This window comes from Kryptolebias marmoratus, linkage group LG19 (genome assembly GCF_001649575.2).
Source record: "Kryptolebias marmoratus isolate JLee-2015 linkage group LG19, ASM164957v2, whole genome shotgun sequence".
Lineage (NCBI taxonomy): Eukaryota > Metazoa > Chordata > Actinopteri > Cyprinodontiformes > Rivulidae > Kryptolebias > Kryptolebias marmoratus.
This window is the reverse complement of record NC_051448.1, coordinates 841,980-863,848: the sequence shown is the minus strand read 5'-3', so window position 1 is coordinate 863,848 and position 21,869 is coordinate 841,980. Positions and strand designations below refer to the sequence as shown.

At 44.6% G+C, this 21,869-nt stretch overlaps 1 protein-coding gene and 2 long non-coding RNA genes across 3 annotated transcripts in view; 1 reads left to right on the top strand and 2 right to left on the bottom strand.

The window, feature by feature from the left end:
* nmbr (neuromedin B receptor) overlaps positions 1 to 8,519 on the top strand; it is a 22,595-nt gene extending 14,076 nt beyond the window's left edge. Inside the window, exons 4-5 of the mRNA XM_037981452.1 lie at positions 6,433 to 6,671; positions 8,285 to 8,519. Of these exons, the coding sequence (XP_037837380.1) occupies positions 6,433 to 6,671; positions 8,285 to 8,447 (402 nt within the window). The 3' untranslated portion in view covers positions 8,448 to 8,519. The remainder of the gene's footprint in view (positions 1 to 6,432; positions 6,672 to 8,284) is intronic.
* Positions 1,372 to 8,483, bottom strand: LOC119617970. Its single transcript, XR_005234482.1, has 3 exons — positions 8,363 to 8,483; positions 2,394 to 2,456; positions 1,372 to 2,291 (listed from the first exon to the last, which is right to left on the bottom strand). It is a non-coding gene; the product is annotated as an uncharacterized LOC119617970 (long non-coding RNA).
* A 169-nt stretch (positions 8,520 to 8,688) lies between the features above and the next one.
* Positions 8,689 to 21,270, bottom strand: LOC119617968. Its single transcript, XR_005234480.1, has 4 exons — positions 20,745 to 21,270; positions 14,550 to 14,696; positions 13,585 to 13,688; positions 8,689 to 9,241 (listed from the first exon to the last, which is right to left on the bottom strand). It is a non-coding gene; the product is annotated as an uncharacterized LOC119617968 (long non-coding RNA).
* Between the last annotated feature and the right edge of the window lie 599 nt (positions 21,271 to 21,869).

The following is a 21,869-nucleotide window of genomic DNA, read 5'->3' as shown; positions in this document are numbered from 1 at the left end:
CCCTCTCCTCCTCCTCTCCTCTCCTCCTCCTCCTCCTCTCCTCTCCCTCTCCTCCTCCTCCTGTTCTTCCTCTCTACTCTCCTCCTCCTCCTCTCCTCCTCCTCTCTCTCTCCTCCTCCTCCTCGTCAGTAAACAGGTCAGTGTGTAATCACTCAGTCTGAGGGAGGAGTTGATGTATTAATGCAGCAGACAGTCCATCAGAGACAGGAGTCCCCCCTGTCCCCCCTGTCCCCTCCGTCCCCCCCTCCACAAGGAGGAACCGGATCAGAACCACTGCTGCTGACAGATGAAGGCAGGATTTCTGCTCTGAGTTGAAGTTTTACAGTCAGTTAAACTTCCTGCAGCTTCTGAAGCTCATTAATAAAATGTTTTTATCTTTAGCTGAACTTTTGTTTTTAGTTCAAATTGTTTGGAATCAAAGTCCAGCTTTGCTTGAAATAATGCCTGTCACCCGCCACGGTTCAGTTCATGATGAAGGACAGCTGCAGCTCTCAGAGTCAGTGTTGGGATGACTCTCAGCTACTACCACACCAAGTCTGAGGTCAGTATCTGTAAAACCATGACGTCATATCAGATCCAGATTAAAGGTGACCAACAGAAGAAAATAATTTAAAAAGAACTCCATGTTGACATTTTTCACTAGTGCAGACAGTTTGTCACCATGCTGCCTTCTTAGTTACAGTTTATTTAAAAACTCTCAGTGAAAGTCTTCATTTCCTCCTGTAAACATGTTGTATTGTTTCTGTGAACAGCTGAGAATCACTCTGCTGTCTCCAGTCAGCTGGAAGAACAATACCCAGACGGATGAACCTTATCACCCGGCGCCAGAGATGGGCCTCCATCATGGTCTTATGGCTGAATGGGAACTAATCCTTTATGAGCGGAGGCTGGAAAACCAGATGTTCCTGACAGCAGCAGCAAAACCAAATAATACAGAACAGATCAAAGATGTCTCTGCATCTCATTCGGCACTAAACATCCGGACCTGTGGACCGGTTTTAGGTCAGAGATGCAGCCAAGACTCATTTATTTTCTGTCTGAAGAAGCTGCTGGTCCAATCTGAACCAGTCCTGAACCAGTCCTGAACCAGTCCCGAACCAGTCCCGAACCAGTCCCGAACCAGTCCCGAACCAGTCCCGAACCAGTCCTGAACCAGTCCTGAACCAGTTCCTCCCATAAGAGTAACTTTGATGTACCAAAGTGTGACTCTTTAAAAACTGTTAAAGATCTAAAACCTCAGTTCAGTCAGTAAAGACCAACTTCCTGTTGAAACTCTGAGCTGTAGAGCTCCAACAGGACCAGGTTTAGAGCTCCAACAGGACCGGGGTTAGAGCTCCAACAGGACCGGGTTTAGAGCTCCAACAGGACCAGGTTTAGAGCTCCAACAGGACCGGGTTTAGAGCTCCAACAGGACCGGGTGTAGGATCAGCAGAAATGCTGCTCTCATGTCTGTGCATTGCCCACCTGGTTGTTTGTTCAGTGTTGCTCCATGTTTCAGTGACTCTTAGAGTCCACCTGTAGCAGAGCTGAGAGCTAACAGGTTTCTGACTCCGCCCCCCTGAAGTCAGACATTCAATCTCCAGCATTAAATTCATCCTCGGCTCCTTCTCTTTCCTCCAGCTTCCGCCTCGCTCTGTGTCGGATTCTGGGTGTCGTTTAATTCATCTCATTACATCTGAATCTGTCTTCCCGCCGGGGAGGCGATTCTATCAGCACCTTCCTAAATAGGAAAACCTCTTCAGACGCCGGCCGAGTCTTCACGGCGTACAGGGAGGTCGGAAGACAATTGCTCCATTAACCGCAGACGGCCACATCAACACCAAACCACAAAACCACATAAACACATGAACCGCAGCACGATGGTATTTGAGAGCGGGTTCATTATGTTCCCTGAGATAAGAGGAGGGGACAGGCTGCTCATCCACAGAACCAGAACCTGTTCCTGAGCAGACCACCTCATCGCGTCCAAAACACAAATAAGACGAGAAACCAGCAGAACTAAAACCAAACATTCGCCCGCCGTCTTTCCTGACAGCTTTAGACTGATGTCGTTAAATGAGGACGAACAATAAAGTTGTAAATGTTTGGATGAAAGGAAGTCATGTGACCCCAGGAGCTCTGACCCTCGGAGGCTGTTTGTGGAGGACTCTCAGCTACTCCCACACCACGTTTACCTCACCTTCTGTGAAAGTGATGAGTCAGAGCGGCGGGTGATAGTGATGTGGTCAGCTGTGGCAGGTCTGGGACCTAAAGGACCTCCTGGTGCTCGGGTTGCAGCACCAACGGTTCATCTGTAATAAGAACAAAGACGTTCTGAAGCTGATCAGGTGGAACCGGATTATTGTTTCTGTTTGGAGGAAATAAAAATAAACTTTTCTTTTCCAGCTCTGGACCTTTCTGACTCGTTTGGTTTGATTTATTCATCAGGTGGGTTGGAACGGAGCGGCGACAGAAACCTGCAGAAAACACAGAAACGGTGATAATTCAGGGGATTTTACAGACTCTGAGCTGGACTTTGGTGTGACCGCAGCTGAGAATATTTAGTCTAAAATTCTGTTATTAATTATTCATCATAAAACCATAAAACTTCAGTAATCAGGTAATAAATGAAACTGAACTCCTGACAGATGTTTTCAGTGCTGAAGGTCTGAGAAGCAGCTTTCTGTTGTTTTCTTACTCTGACTGACGGAGGTGAACCTTCACACACAGAAAGGCGACAGACGGAGGAGGAAGAGGAGTGATGAAGAGGAGGGACAGAGGCTGAAAAACGGCACCAATTCACGAAGGAGGAGGAAGAATGAGCAGCTGCTGCTGCTCGATTTAACTCTTAATTACACAATAATACGGCTGCCTTCAGCTGTTAGCAGACGAAATTCTGTTTGGATAAAAACACTCCATAAACTGGAACAAAGAAGAAAACATCTGCGGAAAAGAACGGAAAATTTCCCCATGAAAGGAAAAGGAGGGAAATGAAGGGAAAGAGGGAGAGATTCACAGGAAGCGATAGTGGAAACAAAAAAACAGAGAGCAGAGAAAACAGCAGCTTGTTGGTGTTCAATAAACAACAAAAAGCTTTAAGATTTGTGTTTAGTGTAATTCAGATATAAAACAAAATCAGCTCCAACTCCACAGCTGAGTTTCTGTTAAATTACATCCTGAAGTTTTCAGGCAGCCGACGGAGAGAAGCTGACAAAACCAAACAGTTTGGGGCTCATTTTTGATCTGAACTGGTTTTATAGCAGCTATAACTGTAGAGGAGGTGAGGCGTCTCAGACAGGTAAAAACCTGTCTTTAAGTCCAGTCAGGACCAAGGTGAGACTGTTTGGACCTGAGGACCTTCAGCCGGTTCGTCACATGTTGTCAGAGTTTATAAAATGTCTCCAGATGTTCCCGAGGGTTCCAGGTTCCTCGCCTTCATGCTGCAGGAAGTTTCTACAGGTTTAAAACATTAACAGGGCAGGTGTGGACCAGACTGAATGATGAGAAACTGCTGAAAATGGGCAGATGTCTGCAGCAGTCGCAGCTCAGTGAGGTGACCTCCTGGAAACTAACTGAAGGAGAATTTTATTCATCTCTGTGTTTGAATTCAACAGCTGCGGCCCTTTATCCATTGTTTATTCAGTGGAATCGCTGAGTCATGTTTAATCACAGTAAGACGGGGCTGCTGTCACGTTGTAAATCCATCCCAGGATAAACAAAGTTTCCTGCTGTTTTCTCTTTGTTGCTTTTGTCTGCAGAACCTTTCAGAGACAACACTTGTTTCCTCCAGCCTCCTTCCTGACTCACTTCCTGCTCCGTCTCGAACCTTAAACACCTGCAGCAGGTGGATCACGTTTGACTTCAGCCTCTTCTACTCAGACACGATGGCGGACGTCATCTAAAATAAAAACAAAGGGCTGCCTTTCACCTGAACACCTATTACAGTAAGGAGCACATTTATGAGGAAACTCTGTCTCTGGATTTCAACATTTGGAGGAATAAACAGAAACCACTTCCAGGTTGTAGTGTCAGTTTTTCTAACAGGGTCTGGCAGCCTGAAAGTCCCTGGAGGCTCTGCAGACAGTGATGGAGGTGGCTTTTAGTGCCCCCCTCCCCCTCTTGGGAAATCTATGGAAAACCTTTTTATTACTGAGAGTCGAATGTATTCACAACAACAGGAGCATCAGCATGAATGATGGAAACAGACTGTCAGAAATTAGCTGCAGATTAAGAAGAAGTTGATGTTAAAACGTCTCACGTGTTGTGAGAAGGACATGAAACATCTTCATATCTGAGCTGCTCCGTGTCAGGGGTCACCTCAGCGGAGTCTGGTTTCCCCCAACTCCCTGCACCGTTATTAACCCGGGTCCTGACTGATCCGCCAACAAACATGAGGTGTCAGCCAGCAGATATAATAACCTGAAACCGCAGACATCAAGACATTAAAGCTCCTCACGATTAACGCAGGGTTTCCCCCTGAGACTGAAGAGGAAGGAGGGAGCATCAGAGCCACGATACAGATCCTGGAGGCCAGGGTCTCATCACAGCATCACAGCAGGCAGGACAAAGCTAACATGGAGCTCCATCACCAAGCAGCTGAATGTTTCTGAGACGCTGAACAGAACCCTCAGCTTGGAGGGAAGTGATGGTTCTGCCACCCACCCTGAGCTGATTGAACCATTTCTCTGCTTTTATCTAAAGACAGACCTTCAGACCAAAGAGAAGCACTTAAAAAATAACCCTGCTGACATCTGACCTGTTCCACGAGCTCCTCTTCCCTTCGCCTCCTCCTCGAACATCAGGAGGAGGCTTTTAGCTCCTTGTCCTACTGGGACCCAAAGCTGCCAACATGTCGACTTTGATTACATTTTTACTCAGGAAAAGAGATTCTGCCTGATGGACTGAGGAAGCTGACCCCTGGATTTCAGCCCTTAATGACTTAATGGGCTTTTTTCTCCTGAAATGTCCGAATGGATAAACAGAATAAAGAGAATAAAATGTCTGTGAGTAAAAACACTTAAAACAACAGAACTGTGGGAGTTGGACCACCTGATGTCAGATTTTCTAAACTTTTTTAACTTTTGGCTGTTTTACACTTTTATCCCTATCTGAGTGTAGTCTGTAATTTAATAAACAATCTAAATTGCCCAACATGTTGATGAACGGATCAGCAGGTGAGTGTTAGCACAACGCCAGGGCGGGAAGACATCAGCAATGACCTCAGAGGAGCAGCTGCTGCTGCCCATCAACCTGGGAAGGGTCAAAGGTCATCAGGAGTCCATCGTTCTACAGAGAGGAAGATTATTCACAGGAGGAGACATTTGGGACAGGAGTGGACGTCCCAGTAAATAAACACCGTGATGCATTAGAAGCTCCTGGGAAAGTTAAACTTTATGAATTAAATATGAGGGTAATATACAACATATCACTGATCACTCACAGCTTTAACATTTGGTTTTTGTTTCAGAAATAAATAATCATCTGTTGTGTTTCTTTCTCTTGAAGTTAGATTTGAATCATTTTAAAATCTGAACCAAATCAGTTTATTTTATCCTGATGTTTAAAACTTTAGAACTGAAAGAAAATGGATTTTATTTTTCTCATGACTGTTTTATTCCCAAATACTGCTTCAGATACAATCTGTGTGGTTTTAGTTAAATGTTAGAGTTTCCTTTAAGGACAGAGAAATCCATTTACTGTAAAAGACAAAAGGCTTAGTTTACAAACCTTTTCATGATTTAAATGTAATAAAGGTTTGTAGAAAGCCCATTAAATGGATCATATGTTTATTTGTCACTTATTAACAATAAATTACAGTAAAAAGAACCTGCTGGAGAAGTTCTGCTGCCAATTAAGAGAGCTGGTCAGGAGAAATAACTGGAGTCGGTCTGTCTTTAACGCATGAACAAACAGCTCATACTCGATAAGGTTAAATCTGACAGATTTGTCAGTTTTCTGATGTTTGCTCATCAGCTGAAGCGTTAAAACCTTTTTCCTGAAGGTTGCAGGAAGTTCATGGTTTAAAACAGGATGTTGAGGGAAATTACCCGTGTGAAACTCGAACAGGCTCCCAGACATTTGCCCTTTGACAGCTTGTGTCTGACTCCTCAGAAGTCCAGATTTAAAGGCAACAACAACCAGACGGAGACGCACGTCCTCCGGTTCCACAGACGCTGCGGGCATCTTTTCCTTTGAGACGCTGAAAGAGGGCTGGTAAAAAACAGAAAGCTGTGTATCTAACTGGATCTGGATCTAACTCAGAGCCTTTAACTACTGGAGGCAACCATGTCTGTTAGCAAAATATCTCCTGATAAACCTCTCAGAAAGTTCTGGATGTTCATCTACAGCTGATTAACCGGCTCAAGATGGCCGCCACCATCAGCTAAGCTTAGAGGACAAACCTGTCGATAACGTAAAGCCTCGAGTCAAACTTTCTCCGCTCTCCTCCTGCAGATGGAGACCAGGAAGCGTCTGGCGAAGATCGTCCTGGTCTTCGTGGGCCTCTTCGCCCTGTGCTGGTTCCCGAACCACGTCCTCTACATGTACCGCTCCTTCCACTACCACCAGATGGACCTGTCCCTGGCCCACCTCGTCATCACGCTGCTGGCCCGAGTCCTCAGCTTCTCCTCCTCCTGCGTCAACCCGTTCGCCCTCTACCTGCTCAGCGAGAGTTTCCGCAGACACTTCAACAGGTCAGACTGATCTCCGATTGATCAGACATCAGGCTGCAGGGGGGGCATCATTTCACCGCCAACTCTCAGAAACCAGATCAACATTTCCTCCTGGGATCAGGAGCCAATAAAAGCTGCAGCTCGTCTTTCAACATCCACCCAAACAGACAGAGAAGGTGCTTTAGGCTGAAATCTAATAACTTCACAGGAAGAAAGGGTCAGGGTGTCATAAGGAAATGCTCTCAGACTTTAAATGTCACTGTAAAGTTAGAGAAAAACAAGGAATAAACATTATATTTAAAATATTAAATCCCATAAACATCAATGGTCCTGAGTTGAAGCGAGCCTCTTCAGAGCTCCAACAAACCCTCATTAACTTCCACCGTTTCTGAACGCAGGCTCTTTATCTCGGTACATGTCACCATATTTTACACAGATGTTTTATTTTTCAGCTTCTTTCTTTGTCAGGAACTGATCCAGAAATCCTGGAAAACTTGAAAAGATTTGTCCTGATTAAAACTTTGAAGCTGAAAAATAAACCTTAAAGAGCAACAGGAGCAGAAGAAGGTTTTAACCTGGAATACCAAAAATAAAGCTCATGGATACTTTCAAAATAAGAGTCTGGCTCAGATCATGAGAGAAGGGAGGGATGTAGCAGCCGTTTGTAACTGAGCGGCCATGACAGAAGCTGAACGTCGGCGGCGCTCCGAGCGTTCAGGGACAGATTGAGGAGACGTCTTCATTTTCCTCTCTGAATGGATCCCATCACTTCAGAAATGAAGCAATCACAGCCTCATCATTTCTGACATCCTGCAGGTTATTTATTACCTCACCTGCTCAGAAAGCCTCCCACCGACTGCGACGCAGAAACCCGGGACTGAGGCTGAAAAATTCAACCTTTTTATGTTTAAACTCTACTATAAATATCATAAAATGCTCTTTAAACAATGGAAAGAATTTATACCAATCTTTGAGCAAATTTCTTTGTTCCTCGTCTTAAAAACTGAATATTTTACAGCTAATGAATAATTTAAGTGTTTAAATCAAATTATTTGGCATAATAAATCAGATAACTGATTATTTCTTATATATTTATAAAAATGTTTGAAAAGTCCTACATTTGAAAGCTTTTATTCTGAAATAAATCGAAGGATTTTGTCCTCAGAGATGAGATTTTTTAATGTTTAACTAAAAGAAGAATTCTTTCCTGTTTGAAGCAACAAAACGTTAAACGGCGTTACGGCTCGTTACCATCTGGAATAAAAAGAAAGAAATTTGATCCTGACACATTTTCATCGTCTCCGTACTGTTAGCAAAATATCTCATGATCCACTGGACCGAGTTTAACAACATGGCCGCCACAGCTAATCAACATTATTAAAATCAACGGCAGGTTTGTGTTGTCTACCTTTAATTAGCTGTGGCGGCCATCTTGGATCAGGCTGACATTCATCCAAGTTTCAGTGAAATCAGTCATCTGCTTCATGAGATATTTTGCTAACAGGCAAACAGACACAGAAACACAGGCGATTACATGATCGCCCATCTGATAAATCCAAATAACGGGAGAAGAAGACAGAAGCTGAAACGATGTAGTGAGAACTTCTGGTTCCAGCTGTTTTCTGTCCTTTCAGCCAGCTGCGATGTGGTCAGGGACCCCGCCCCGAGCGCCAGCCCAGCTACCTGCAGAGCACCTCCCACATCCGCCTCACCTCCATCAAGAAGACCACGCCCACCGCTGTCATGGGGGCCCCGGCGGCCAACGGCAACCCCGGCAGACAGGAAGTGGCTCTGTGAAGCTTCCTGTGGACTCCTGCTGGAGGTCCGGTCCGGTTCTGCGGTCTTCATCCTCAGCTCGACCAAAGGGAGGAGGAGTGCCTGTTGGAAACAAAAAGCTGCAGATCTCCACATTTACTGAAAATAATCTGCTGAAAAAATATGAAATCGGTTCAACAGGNGGAGGAGGAGGAGGAGGAGGAGGAGGAGGAGTGCCTGTTGGAGACAAAAAGCTGCAGATCTCCACATTTACTGAAAATAATCTGCTGAAAAAATATGAAATCGGTTCAACAGGAAGGATTTTACAAAATAAAAGTCCACCTTTCTTCTTCATCATCATCTTCATCACATCCTCTGAAGGTTTACGCCTCTGCAGGAACATCTGACATCATTTCCCATCGTTTTGTGCAGAAATATTAGTCTGTCTTCTTGTGCTGGTGGTAAAAAGCAGATTATCTCTGAACGACACCAAGAACCGAACCTAACAGAACCGAAACGGCTCCTGGTTCTGGTTCTCCTGGTTCTGGTTCTCCAGGTTCTGGTTCTCCAGGTTCTGGTTCTCCAGGCTCTGGTTCTCCAGGTTTCCACCCAACAGCAGGAACTAATCTGACCTGTGTGGAAGTCTGTGTTGGAGGTCTTCATGTTCTCGCAGAGGAACCTTAGAACCCGCTGTAATTAAAGGCCTGGCATTCGGCTGAAGACGTGATGGAGCTGGAGCTGCTCTGTGAGAGTGCTGAGGATGACTCTCAGCGACTACCACCCCAGACTCCGGCTGGATGAGGGTCAGCTGGACTGGATTCTGGCTGAGGTTGGATCTGAGGGGGAGATATTTTACTAACAGAGGGAATCTGAGCACTCCATGTGACAGAAGGTGATTCGTTTACAGCTTCATCGATTTGATGCTAATTAATATTATTATTATTGATGTTTGTTGTATATTCATAGAAGCTATATGACACACACACACACACACACACACACACACACATGGAAACTTGTGACTTTGTTCTTGTTGCTTTCTTCAAACAGAAATGATTGGACCTGAACCAGGAAAGCTTCTGGTTCCAGATGTTTTTATTTATTGTAAAGCAGAAAGGGAACGACCCTGCAGTGACGTCTGACTTTAATGAGCAGGAAGCAGCCGGTGACCGGCGGCTGCCGTTGGTTGGGCTCCACTCCTCAGGTTTAACAGGAGATTATTAGGAATTAATTAACTGGAAGGAAGTCGAACACAATCTCCATTTCTCTCCAGCGCGTCTTTAATTAGAATCTAATTGCATTACAGGATTTTGATGTTTTATTTAAAGAGCTGTGGGATAAATATTTACAGGAGTGAGCGCTCAAACAGAAACCTATTTTCCATTAATCCTCCTTCTAATATTTGCTGTTGGAGTTAAACCCCAGGCTTAACGAGGGTTAGGAGTAAATTCTCTCAGCAGTGAGGAAGACGAGCCGCTGCGAGGAGGAAGCAGTCATTTCTGTCTCTGCTTTGTGCCGATGTTCGTGTGCTCAGACGTCACGCCGCAAACGTTGATGCTTCAATTTCTTTCACATTCCTTTAAAATGTATCCCCTTGACGTGCTTCTTGTTTTGTGCAGCAGAAAGAAATAAATGTTCCTGTGAAAGGCCTCTTCTGTCCTTCGGTGAATCCTGATGAAACGGTTCGGAGCAGGATAATTCCTGGCTGTCACGTCTTTAAACACGATGGAGTCTAAGTGGAGATGAAATGACATCCTGTAGGAGGGCTGAAGCAGATCTGCAGAGGAGACGAAGGACTGACCCTCACTGATGATTACATTCCAGTTTTTACAAACTGCTTTTCAAAGAAAAAGCCTCGGAAATTAATAAATTCATAAATAATCAAAGGCCCAGCTTTCCTGGAAGAACTCGGGTCACCTTATGTTGAGGAATCGGTTTTTTGTTTTTACAAATTCAGGCGATATCAGAAGATGTCAAACGGTGTTCAGGAGCACTCTCAGCTACTACCACACCAAATGTTCGCTGGCTGAGGTAGAGACACGGTTGTGTTAACTAATGCTAATTAGCTGTGGCGGCCATCTTTAATCAGGTCAACTGAAGATAAACGGGTCAGTTTCAGTAACGACTGATTTCTTTACTTTTTGTTACTTTTCTCAGTTTCTTGTTATTTCAGACCTTTGTCTAAAAACAAGCAGAGTCACTGAAGCTAAATGTTTGTTTTAAAACATCTTAAATAACCAATAAACTGCTCCATTTAAAAACAACAACCTAATACTTTAAAATAAGTAGCCTAATAGAACAATATTTATTTTAACAAATGAGTAAAATAAGTATTTCTGTACCAACTAAAATAAGTTTGTACAATAAATGATATAATGAAACTTAGTTGGGTAAAGGTTGTGAAAATGGCTGCAGAGGTTTAAACCTGTCCTGTAAACAGAAATCAGGGTTTTAAAAGCGGAGACATGCTTCCATCTGTTTGACATCAGACCTCGAAGCTGAGCGATCAAACCCACAACCTCCTCCATCTTTGTTTCATGTTGTTGACCTTTGAAGGCTCAGTCGGGTCTCAGAGGGTTCTGCTCTGTGCATTTAAAGCCGTTTATTTCTCACTTCCTGTCACACTCGGCCTCGCTGCACAATCAAACATATGAGCTGAATCTAATGGAAAAATCTCAGGCTGCTGAATGCAGCACGGCAGAGAGAGGAGCTCCACCTGCAGACCTCTCACTTCCTGCTGTCCACGGGCCTTTGAGCAACGAATCAGAAGTTACTGCTGCCTTTAAGAGTCACATTAGGTCGAATTAAAGGAGCAGTTTCTGCTTTTATTCCACATTTCTGAACCAAAAGGAACCAAATGACTAACGGTGCTCTCTCACTGCGAGTAGCTGCTGAACGGTGTCCAAGAGGGAGAACCTGCAGGACGTCTGCAGGACATCTGCAGGACGTCTGCAGGACATCTGCAGGGCGTCTGCAGGACATCTGCAGAACGTCTCCAAGACATCTGAAGGACGTCTGCAGGACGTCTCCTGGATGTCTGCAGGACGTCTCCAGGTCGTCTCCAGGACTTCTCTAGGACGTCTCCAGGACGTCTCCAGAACATCTGCAGGGCGTCTCCTGGACATCTGAAGGACGTCTCCTGGAAGTCTCCAGGACGTCTCCTGGATGTCTGCAGAACATCTCCTGGACGTCTCCAGGACGTCTGCAGGACATCTGCAGGACGTCTCCTGGATGTCTCCAGGACGTCTCCAGGACGTCTGCAGGACATCTGCAGGACATCTCCTGGATGTCCCCAGGACGTCTGCAGGACATCTGCAGGACATCTCCTGGACGTCTCCAGGACGTCTGCAGGACGTCTCCAGGACGTCTCCAGAACATCTGCAGGGCGTCTCCTGGACATCTGAAGGACGTCTCCTGGAAGTCTCCAGGACGTCTCCTGGATGTCTGCAGAACATCTGCATAACGTCTGCAGGACATCTGCAGGACGTCTGCAGAACATCTGCATAACGTCTCCAGGACATCTCCAGGACATCTGAAGGACGTCTCCTGGATGTCTCCAGGACGTCTCCTGGATGTCTCCTGGATGTCTCCAGGATGTCTCCAGGACGTCTGCAGGACATCTGCAGGACGTCTGCAGGACATCTGCAGAACGTCTCCAGGACATCTGCAAGGCGTCTCCTGGACATCTGAAGGACGTCTCCTGGATGTCTCCTGGATGTCTCCAGGATGTCTCCAGGACGTCTGCAGGACATCTGCAGGACGTCTCCTGGATGTCTACAGGACATCTGCAGAACGTCTCCGGGACGTCTCCATGACTTCTGCGGGACATCTGCAGGGCGTCTCCAGGACGTCTCCTGGATGTCTGCAGGACGTCTCCAGGACACCTGAAGGACGTCTCCTGGACGTCTCCTGGATGTCTCCAGGATGTCTCCAGGATGTCTCCAGGACGTCTGCAGGACATCTGCAGGACGTCTCCTGGATGTCTACAGGACATCTGCAGAACGTCTCCGGGACGTCTCCATGACTTCTGCGGGACATCTGCAGGGCGTCTCCAGGACGTCTCCTGGATGTCTGCAGGACGTCTCCAGGACACCTGAAGGACGTCTCCTGGACGTCTCCTGGATGTCTCCAGGATGTCTCCAGGATGTCTCCAGGACGTCTGCAGGACATCTGCAGGACGTCTCCTGGATGTCTCCAGGACGTCTGCAGAACGTCTGCAGGACGTTTCCAGGACGTCTCCAGGATGTCTCCAGGACGTTTCCAGGACGTCTCCAGGATGTCTCAAGGAAGTCTCCAGGATGTCATCAGCAGCCACGAAGACTCCTCCCATCCACTTCATCACCATACAGTCAATGAAAACAGTCACAGCTGGATTTATGAGCGGTTTGTTGTCTGCAGCCATTAGCAGCCTGACCTGTGAGCTGAACGCAGCAGATCATCACTAACCTGCTTAATTCATCCTGAGACCTCGAGTCACACCGTCTGAACCAGCTCCTTCCTGGACTTTGACCATGACTGCATGTTATTGTTATTTTAAGCCATTCCATTTTATTCATCTAGTTTCTTTAAACTGAGGTCCTGATTGAATAAATTTCATTTTATGAAACAACTCACATCCAAAGAAACTGAGCTTTTGTATAAAATGTAAATGAAATGATCTGAGGACATTAAACAGATCAAATGTTGAAACTAAGAAATTGAAGCATTTTAAATATTAAATAAAATCCTCTACAGCCAGAATGGGCCAACCTCAGGTCCAGATGTTTACAGACTGATGGGAGAAGAAGAGAGAGGGAAACATCTGGAACATCTGTAAAGAGACGAGTTGCTGACAGCAGATTCCATTAACTGAGTCTGTCTTTAAACAGCAGAAATAGAAAAGCTGAATTCCAGGCTGTAGACGTTTGAGGCTGGTTTCATCTTCAGGCTTTAGGCTCCGCCTCCTTTACCTTCTTCAGACAGGAAATAATCCTCAGGATTAGATCTGGATTTCTGTCCTTCTGGAGAGCCTTCTGTCCCATCTGATGGTGTAACATCGAGTTAAAACCTTTGTGAAGTTCAAAAACAGCAAACCTCTCCTTTCCGCTTGTTATTTCAGCTGCAGAGAATGTGTGCACAAATAGCTCCATCTATTGTCTGTCATCATGTTTCTGTGTGAATGATTGCTCAACTTAATTACCGTAATCATCTTCTTTTCTGCTCTCCACTTGGATGGCTGATTAGTTTGAACTGCCCCTTCATTTCACTTCATTACTCAGACACTGTTCCTGGATCCTCGTTTCACTGCAGAAAAAATAAAAAAACTTTCAGCAACTTCAGCCTCTGAAATCAGCACTAATTGTAATCTCTCTCTCTCTCAGCTTTGGGCCCATTTTTCTGTCATCATCATTATCAGTTATTATATCCTGTTATTTTAAAGGTCAGACTTGTTCTGAGTCATGATCGCCCTCTGCTGAAGGAAGAAGGGCGATCATGTTGTCCCAGCGTCTGTGTTTGTTCTGAACTGGACAGATGATAATAAAACTCTGAATGAACTTTGTGTGAAAGTTTATCACCAACCAAAAGCTCTCAGAGCTCAAACCACCAACAGCGCCGCTCGATCCGGGTCGAAATCTGGATCAGCACCAGAACTTAATCCACTGTTTTTGTATCAACCCCAACATTTCCTGAACTTTTCATCCAAATCTGTTTGTCAGTTTTTACCTGATCTTTGCTGACAGACAGAAACCGATGGACCCGACCAGAACCAGAACCATCAGCCAAAACCAAAACACCTAAAACTCAGGGAACTGTGCAGATGTTGAACTGACATTTGGTGTGGTAGTAGCTGAGATTGCTCCACAAACAGGTCTCACATCTGGTCTCACATCTGGTCTTTTTCCAAACAGCTGGAGTTCCAGTCCTTCTGGCGGGCGATATGCATTCCTTCAGTGAATATCAGACCTTTATTTTGAAAGGTTCTTGGTCCTCAGAAGCTCAGTGTGATAAAAACTGAATAAAAACTCAAACTTTTGTATCACATGCATCAAATAAAGACATTTCACTGTAAAAAATCAGCTGCACTGTTATTGTAAACCTTATTTTCTAACGTTTATTAAAAATAAAAGCCTTTGTTGTTGTGTTAAGCGTCCCGTCAGCTCTCACCTCTCCACCTCTGCAGGACGCTCACTCTTCTCATGACTTCTGAAACGAAGCCTGATCCTTCGGAGAGACGTTTCCTGCGGACAGGTTCCCCCTCAGACAGATGGTTTCAGACTGATGAGTTCATTCTGGTCACCACATGCGCCGACGCTGTTTGGGAAGCAAAATGGAGACAGTTTCATTCAGAGCAAACAGAAAACAGCAGCCCGTCCCATCAGGGAGGAAAAGCTCCTCGCTTCATGGTGGGAAACTCTGCTTTACATCCTGAGTGATTGTTGCAACAAGCAAATGATGTTTGACTTGTCATAAAACAACAGATCAGTTTCAGGGAGTTTTAAATACCTCAGATTAATGTTTCCAGTCATGTAAAAACTTTTCACCTCTTAAATTTAAGAGTTTCAGGGAATGAGCAGCGATTTAAAAAAAAAAAAAAGAACTAAGACAAACATCAAAAGGTGTCAGTGCACTTTGACCTTTGGCTGGAGTACATCACAGATAAATTAATTAAATAAAATAAATCACTTTTTAAAAAGAACCCATTAAAATCAATGGATGTTGCCATGGTGATTCCTGCCTTTCTTAGCCAGGAATCACCATGGCAACCAGCTCCTCAGCAGCTTCTATATTACCCAGCATGCTTTTCTTCCTCCCAACAGATCCTTCCTTCAGAGGAACAGGAACCTGGAGTTTCAGAATAAAGCTCAGAGATGCTCTTCAAAGTAAGAGTCTGTCTCAAAGTCTGTCCCAGGTTCCTGTTGGACTTTAGAGAAGACGTCTGATGGATGCTGGAGATGTTCCAGCTGCTGTTTGCTCCCCGGTATGATGAATGTTAACTGTAGGCTAAATAAAATACAACATGCTGCTGTAAACTCTGACATTTATTAGTTTCAGTGAATAAACAAGCAAGGAGGAGAATGTTGCACCATAAACCTACAGCACCAATCAAACGTATCGATTGAGACGTGATGGAGCACAGATTAAGTGGAGGGCTGGCTCAGTTTTATTTCTGAAGCCTTGGTGCCAGACGATTGATCGATACGACGCATTTAAAGAGTTCATCATGGAAGTTTAAGTTCATTAAACTCCTCCTGATCAGCACCTCTGCAGAGCTGAGACACGGGAGTTCAGTGATGGCCTCTCTCTGGTTGGGCTTTTATTACAGAAAGGTTTCATTAAGATTTACACGTAGTTATTATTTCATTCTGATTTGGATGTTTTTCTGTTTATTTTTAGTTTCTGGACATTTTTTGCAATTTAACTCTTTCTGCTATTTTAGCCGTTCATCTAGAAAAACATTCAGCTCCTTCAGGAGATGGATGCTTCAGCAGTCGTTCAGCAGATTTCAGCTAAATTCAGCTAAATTCAGCAGTCGTTCAGTCTCCATGTGAAGCTCAGTCTGGATGAACTCATCCCTCCTCTCAGTCCATCTCTGCTGATTAATGAACTCCTCGGACCTGCCAGCAGACCGAGGCCCGCGGGTTCTGGACCAGAACCGTAGAACTGATCGGCCTGGATCAGGACACCGGACCTGTGCTCTGACTGAGACGAAATGATTTAAACATCGGGTCTGTTGGACCACAGAGAGCAGAACACGAGTCAGCAGAGCTCCAGGATTGTTCACATGAGGGATTTAAGAAGCAGCGGGTCGAAGATGATGTTTATTACCTGTCGCAGGAAAACTATCGATCCGTCAGACGCTTTTATGAAACTGAATGAGACTTAAATCACCCGCCCAGCTGCGCCGCTCTGACCCGAGATGATTCATCGAGTTCTGTCTCGATCCGGCTCCTCAGACCCTCACAGGGTTCTGACCCAGTTCTTCTCCGAGTCTCCTGAGAGAGAAATCTGCAGGATCACATCTTCATTTCTGCTTCAGCTGAGGGATCAGAGGAGAAGCTTTCCTTCAGCAGAATGCATGTCGCCCGCCGCCTGGAATGACGACGACTCTCAGCTACACCACACCTAACTGTAGCTCCATGTCAACTATTCTGAGGTCAAATCCTCCAACTGAACCTTGTAGGTGTAAAACCTGTTAAAGGTTCGTCTCTGGAAACATTTTTCTGTCCTCATCCTCCAAAGTTCTGCTGCTAAAACTCAGAAACTGAAAACTGATGGAAATGGATCAACAGTTAAAGGTTGTTTCAGCTGAAGTTTCTGGACAACAAATACAAACTTTCTGTCAGGTGAATTTATTAATTCCTTACATCTCCAAGAAAGAAATGTGTGAAACCAGCTTTTAAAATGAAGTAAATCAGAGAGTTTATTTAAAGAGTTCATCTGAGCAGAAGCAGCCTGTTTGTTCATCATCTGCTCTTCCTCCTCCTCCTCTTCCTCACCTGGCGGCTTGTTATCAGGGCCGAACAGGACGGCGGTGAATTTAGTTTCAGTTTATCAAACAGAAAATCCTCTTCTTCCTCCGACAGACGAAGCTAACGGAGTAAATATCTCGACTCTGGTTTGACAGAAACTAATGCTGATGTGTTTCATCCACCCTGACTCCTCATGTCTGTGATGAACATCAGTGGAGACACCTTTGCATCCTCCTTATTATGCGTGTTTTTAGCTGGAACCGTGGGCCGCCTGCAGAGCCCCGTGGTTCCTGTTGGAAGACAAACCCCTGCAGGTTTAACGAGGCAACAAAGGCCCGTCGGTCCGCTCACCGAGGCTCAGTCTGGCCTTTTCAGCTGCTTAATTAAACTGATTAAAAGCCGAGGAGTGCTAATCGCAGTGACAGAGCAGCCTGGTGTGTGTGTTTCACTGTGACAGGGTGCTACAGATCCAGCTCTCAGCTCACCTCAGGGTCCTCAAACAACAAGCTCTCTGTGACCTTTGACCCTGTGCACCCACAAACTTTTAAACGGATGCTTCTCCGTGTATTTGGGGTTTTAACCTCTGTAACAGATCGTTGCTCTCGTTAGCATTATGTGACGCAGACAACGAGGCAGGAAGTCCGATAAAACCCCCTCTGAGTGAAAACGGCGTGACGGCCGTCAGAGCACCCATTAGGCTCAGAAACATGCACACACTTATCCAGATTATATATTAAAATTACCTTCATGTTACGACTTCATTAGCATTTATTGATGCTGAAGCTCAGTTTTTCATTATTCTACTTGCTGAACGGATCTGGATCTGGTCTCCATCACCTTTCAGTATTAATTTATAACATTTTAAATTAAATTAGTAAAGAATCTGTTACCAATTATTTGTTATTCATTAACTGCTGACAGAAATTATGACAGATAATTCTGTTTGTGGTCCTTTAAGTTATGTGAAACGTCATGCTGAGTATTTAATCAATAATAATTACAGATTTGGAAATAATGGTTCAGTAATGATTAACATCTGCAGGAGGTTTTACAAAACTTACAGGAAAATCAGTCAGATCTATAATTAATTAATGATTAAAGAGCAATTAGCCATGATTAGTTCCTTATTATTCTGTTTCTGATCACAGTTATCAGTTATTTAATTAAATATTTGATTTTTTGTATTTAGTGTTTCTCTTACGGCAGCAGGTGATAAAAAGTAAAGATAGTTAATGTTTTCTGTGAGGAAAATGTTTTTTCTCTGTTTGCTGCTCGTCTCTTCAGGACAATTTAAAATCTAAAAAGTCTAATTCTGCGGCGGCGCTGCACTTGACACGAATGTGAAAAGGACACCCGTCTTTCACCTCAGTAAGAGGAGCACAGATTCAACTGCAGCAGCTGCAGGACGAGATCAGCTTCACCTCCTGATGTCAGAGACGAGAGAAACGTTTGACCCGACAGCAGGAACCAGAACCAACCAGAACCAACCATCAGAGCCCATTAAAAGCCAAACGGACCCACCGGACTGCCAGTTTACTGGGCTGTAACAGAACTCACCGGACTGTTAGCAAAATATCTCATGAACCAGTGAACCATGAAGATCTCCGATTCATTACCTTCTGGAGACAAACCAGTTCAAGATGGCCACCATGGAAAACTGAAGTCAGTTTACAGGTATTTGGTGGTCGTAGCTGAGAGTCGTTCTCCACACCTACTTTGAGTTATTGATGTCATTTTCAAGGTGGGATTAAAACGGCTGCAGCTGTTTTTAGATGAAAACTCCTTCAGGGACTCGGCGCTCCTCTCCACGCCGTGCTGACAAACATGGAGGCAGACGTTTCCTAGAAGCTGAAGTCTCTGGACTCCCAGGATATTCTGGTTTCCTCCTCAGGTAAATGTAACACCCGGGCTTTGTTCTGAACGCCTGACGGACACGAGCTGCAGAAACAACACTTCTGTCTCCCAGCATCCAGAGCTGTGTGTACATGTTTGCCCTCCCAGCTCCCACTTCCTGTATGAAGAGAGCTGCTGGAGTTCAGACGGCTTCTTCTGCTCCGTTTCTGTCTTAGCAGTTGGTAAAACATGGATTTGAAATAACAATAAAAGACATAAGTGTGCTCCTTAAAAAGTGATTCAAATATTTGTCTTCATGTCCCGGTACTCGTTACAGACACCCGGACCATGACTGATGATTTGACTGTAAAGCTTCCAGTTCTGCCAGGTGAACACCTTGGTGTTAATCATCTTCTGTTTCCTGAGCAGCAGAGCCGTCGGCTCATCTTTCATTTGATTTCTTTGTTTACAGAAGCTCTCCGAGCGCCGACTTTAACCCAATCACAGCTTCATATCCAACAGAAGGTCCTGTGCTTGTGATTAGTTATTCAGTGGAAATGAAGAAGCAAAGAAAAATTAACAAAGAAATAATTACAAACTGCAGTAAACAAGATAAATGGATTCCCACCGACCTACGGGCCAGAAACAACTTCAGTTTTCAGGGTTATCTTATTTTGAAAACTACCTTTTACATTTGTGCCTCCTTCCTGCCCTTCTCTCCGTCACACCTACAGCCAGGTGGGGACAGGAGGGGACAAGGTGGACAATGACATAATGTGCGCAGCCAAGAATACAGTTTTGCAAGCCGTGCACACAAAGTGCACTAAAGTAACTGAAGCAAGAAGCAATAAAACAAAGATTAAGATGATTTTACTGCACCGAGGAGAAGCAGAGAATATAAAACCTAAAAGGGGGAACAAGTTGACTGCAATCAGTCATGTGGGTCTGATTGATGATCCCATCATGATGCTGCAGTTTAACTCCAGTCTGTGAACTCCTGATTCATCGGTTTGGAAGCTTTCCCATGAATTTCATCTGTCAGACATTTGTGAAAGCAGATTAATCTGAGGATCTGGTTCCTGAGCTGAGACGGGACGCCTCTCAGGGAAAGTGGCTGGAAGATTTTGGCTCAGTGTTTGCAGAGTGGTGCAGGTCATGGTTCCTGCAGTAATGAGCTCCCTGGCCAGTTCTCCAACATCAGCTCCTCTCCTGCTGCCAGCAATAATTCACCTTTTTCTTCCTGTCATCATCCGTCTGTCGAGCAGAAAAGACTGACACCGGCGGAGTTTCCATCAGACTCCAGGTTTATTAAAAATAACTCTCAGCAGAGTTACTGATGGAATCAGGGCCTTTGTTTGGATTTGAATATGATAGTTTTCAGATAAAAGAAGAGCTCAGATGAATCCATTCAAACATCATTCAGATAAAAAGAACTTTTAGTGAATGTTTCATCATCCTGCAGCAGGCAGAGTCAATCAGCAGGTTTTTATATCTGATCTGAGGTCACTCTGCAACAATCTTCAGCAGATCTGTTAAAAACCAACAATCTAAAATACAACAAGTTAAGATGACAGCTGCTTCCTGCTGACCTGCAGCTGATTGGTCCTCTGATGAACAGAAGGAAATGTTGGATTCACATCGATGTGCATCGGTTACCGTCCCGTCAGAATGACCCTCTGTTGTCTTTATGACTTAAAGTTGTTAAAGGTCTTCCAGTGAATAAACACTGAAGCTCTCATTACTTTCTGCTCTTTTTGTCTTGTTTATATAACATGACTTCCAGTTTGCCGTTCCTTCAGTAGCTTTAAAAAAATAAAATAAATCAAAATCTGTGTCTCATAGATTGTTTTCTGTCTGAGAGAAACTACAATTGACATGGATCAGTTTTCAGCCCAGACACAGGAGTTGACAGATAACTTGTCTTTTTATTGTACAGCACGGACAATGCTACGCGTAGCAGGTGGACCTCAGATCGCCGCACTGAGAAGAGACAAGACAGTTTTATTATCCACACGATAACCAGGAAGTAACCACGGACTGAGAAGGTTACACTGACCTGGATGGTGGTGTGACGGGGACCGGAACCTGATCCTTGTAGGAAAGCGGCTGTGAGAAGTCCAGGAACGGAAACGAGGATTAGCGTCTCCGAAAGGTAGGCCGCGGGGGCAAAGCTTAACACTTGGTCGGACGGGCAGGGGTCGAAGCCGGGAGTAACAGAAACAGGCAACTGTACCAGTGGGGCAGGCGAGAAATCCAAGTCCAGGTCACAAGCAGGGGTCGATGTCCAGAAATCCGAAAACCAGCAAGTGTCCGACAGGGGCGAGACGTGAGGAAAAATCCGAGAGACGTGAGCAAGGTCAAGGCACAGGAAGTCAGTCCGTGATCGCTGGAGAATTACTTGCTGTTGGGCTTTCATAATCTAGCACTGGAGGAGAGCAGAGAAGGAGAATATATAGGCCACCGCCCAGGTGTGGGGAAGGTGATCAACAGCGGGCCCAGGTGACGAGAATTAACATGATTATCACAGGCATGGCAAACACAGGCAAGATTATAACAACAATCTTTAAAGAGCAAAGAGTATGATGCACATTTTTATCTAAAATGGGTTTTCTCTCATTTTTAACATGTAGCTGCTGGAAACCAAAGTATAGAAAAGTTTCAGAGTTTATTAAATTAATTTACTTTAATGCAAATATCACAAAGAGCTACATTAACAGGTTATGAGCAGCCTTTTAAAGTAAAAAATATCTCTGAAAAAGGACATAATTGGAGGAGTACAATGAAAATATAATCTGCCTTTATAATTTCTGGTACATGTAATTATTGAAGGTGGGTGAGAATAAAAACAGCTTTTTGTTCCTGAAAGAAACAGCGACATAATGAGTGTGATTATTTAAAAACTACGGAGCAAGAGGAAAGGAGGCGGCGGTTTGTTGAAAGCAGAAGAAAACCCACGTTAGATATAAAGAAATAAAAATTCAGTTTCTGATGTAGAAGTGAATAAATAAATGTTTATTAATGTTGATCCAACACAATTAGAATCAGTCCAGAGACTCAGAAATCCATCCATCCAGCAACAATCCTGCAGCTTCCCTCCTTCAGCAACAATCCTGCAGCTTCCAAACTTCAGCAACAATCCTGCAGCTTCCCACCTCCAGCAACAATCCTGCAGCTTCCCTCC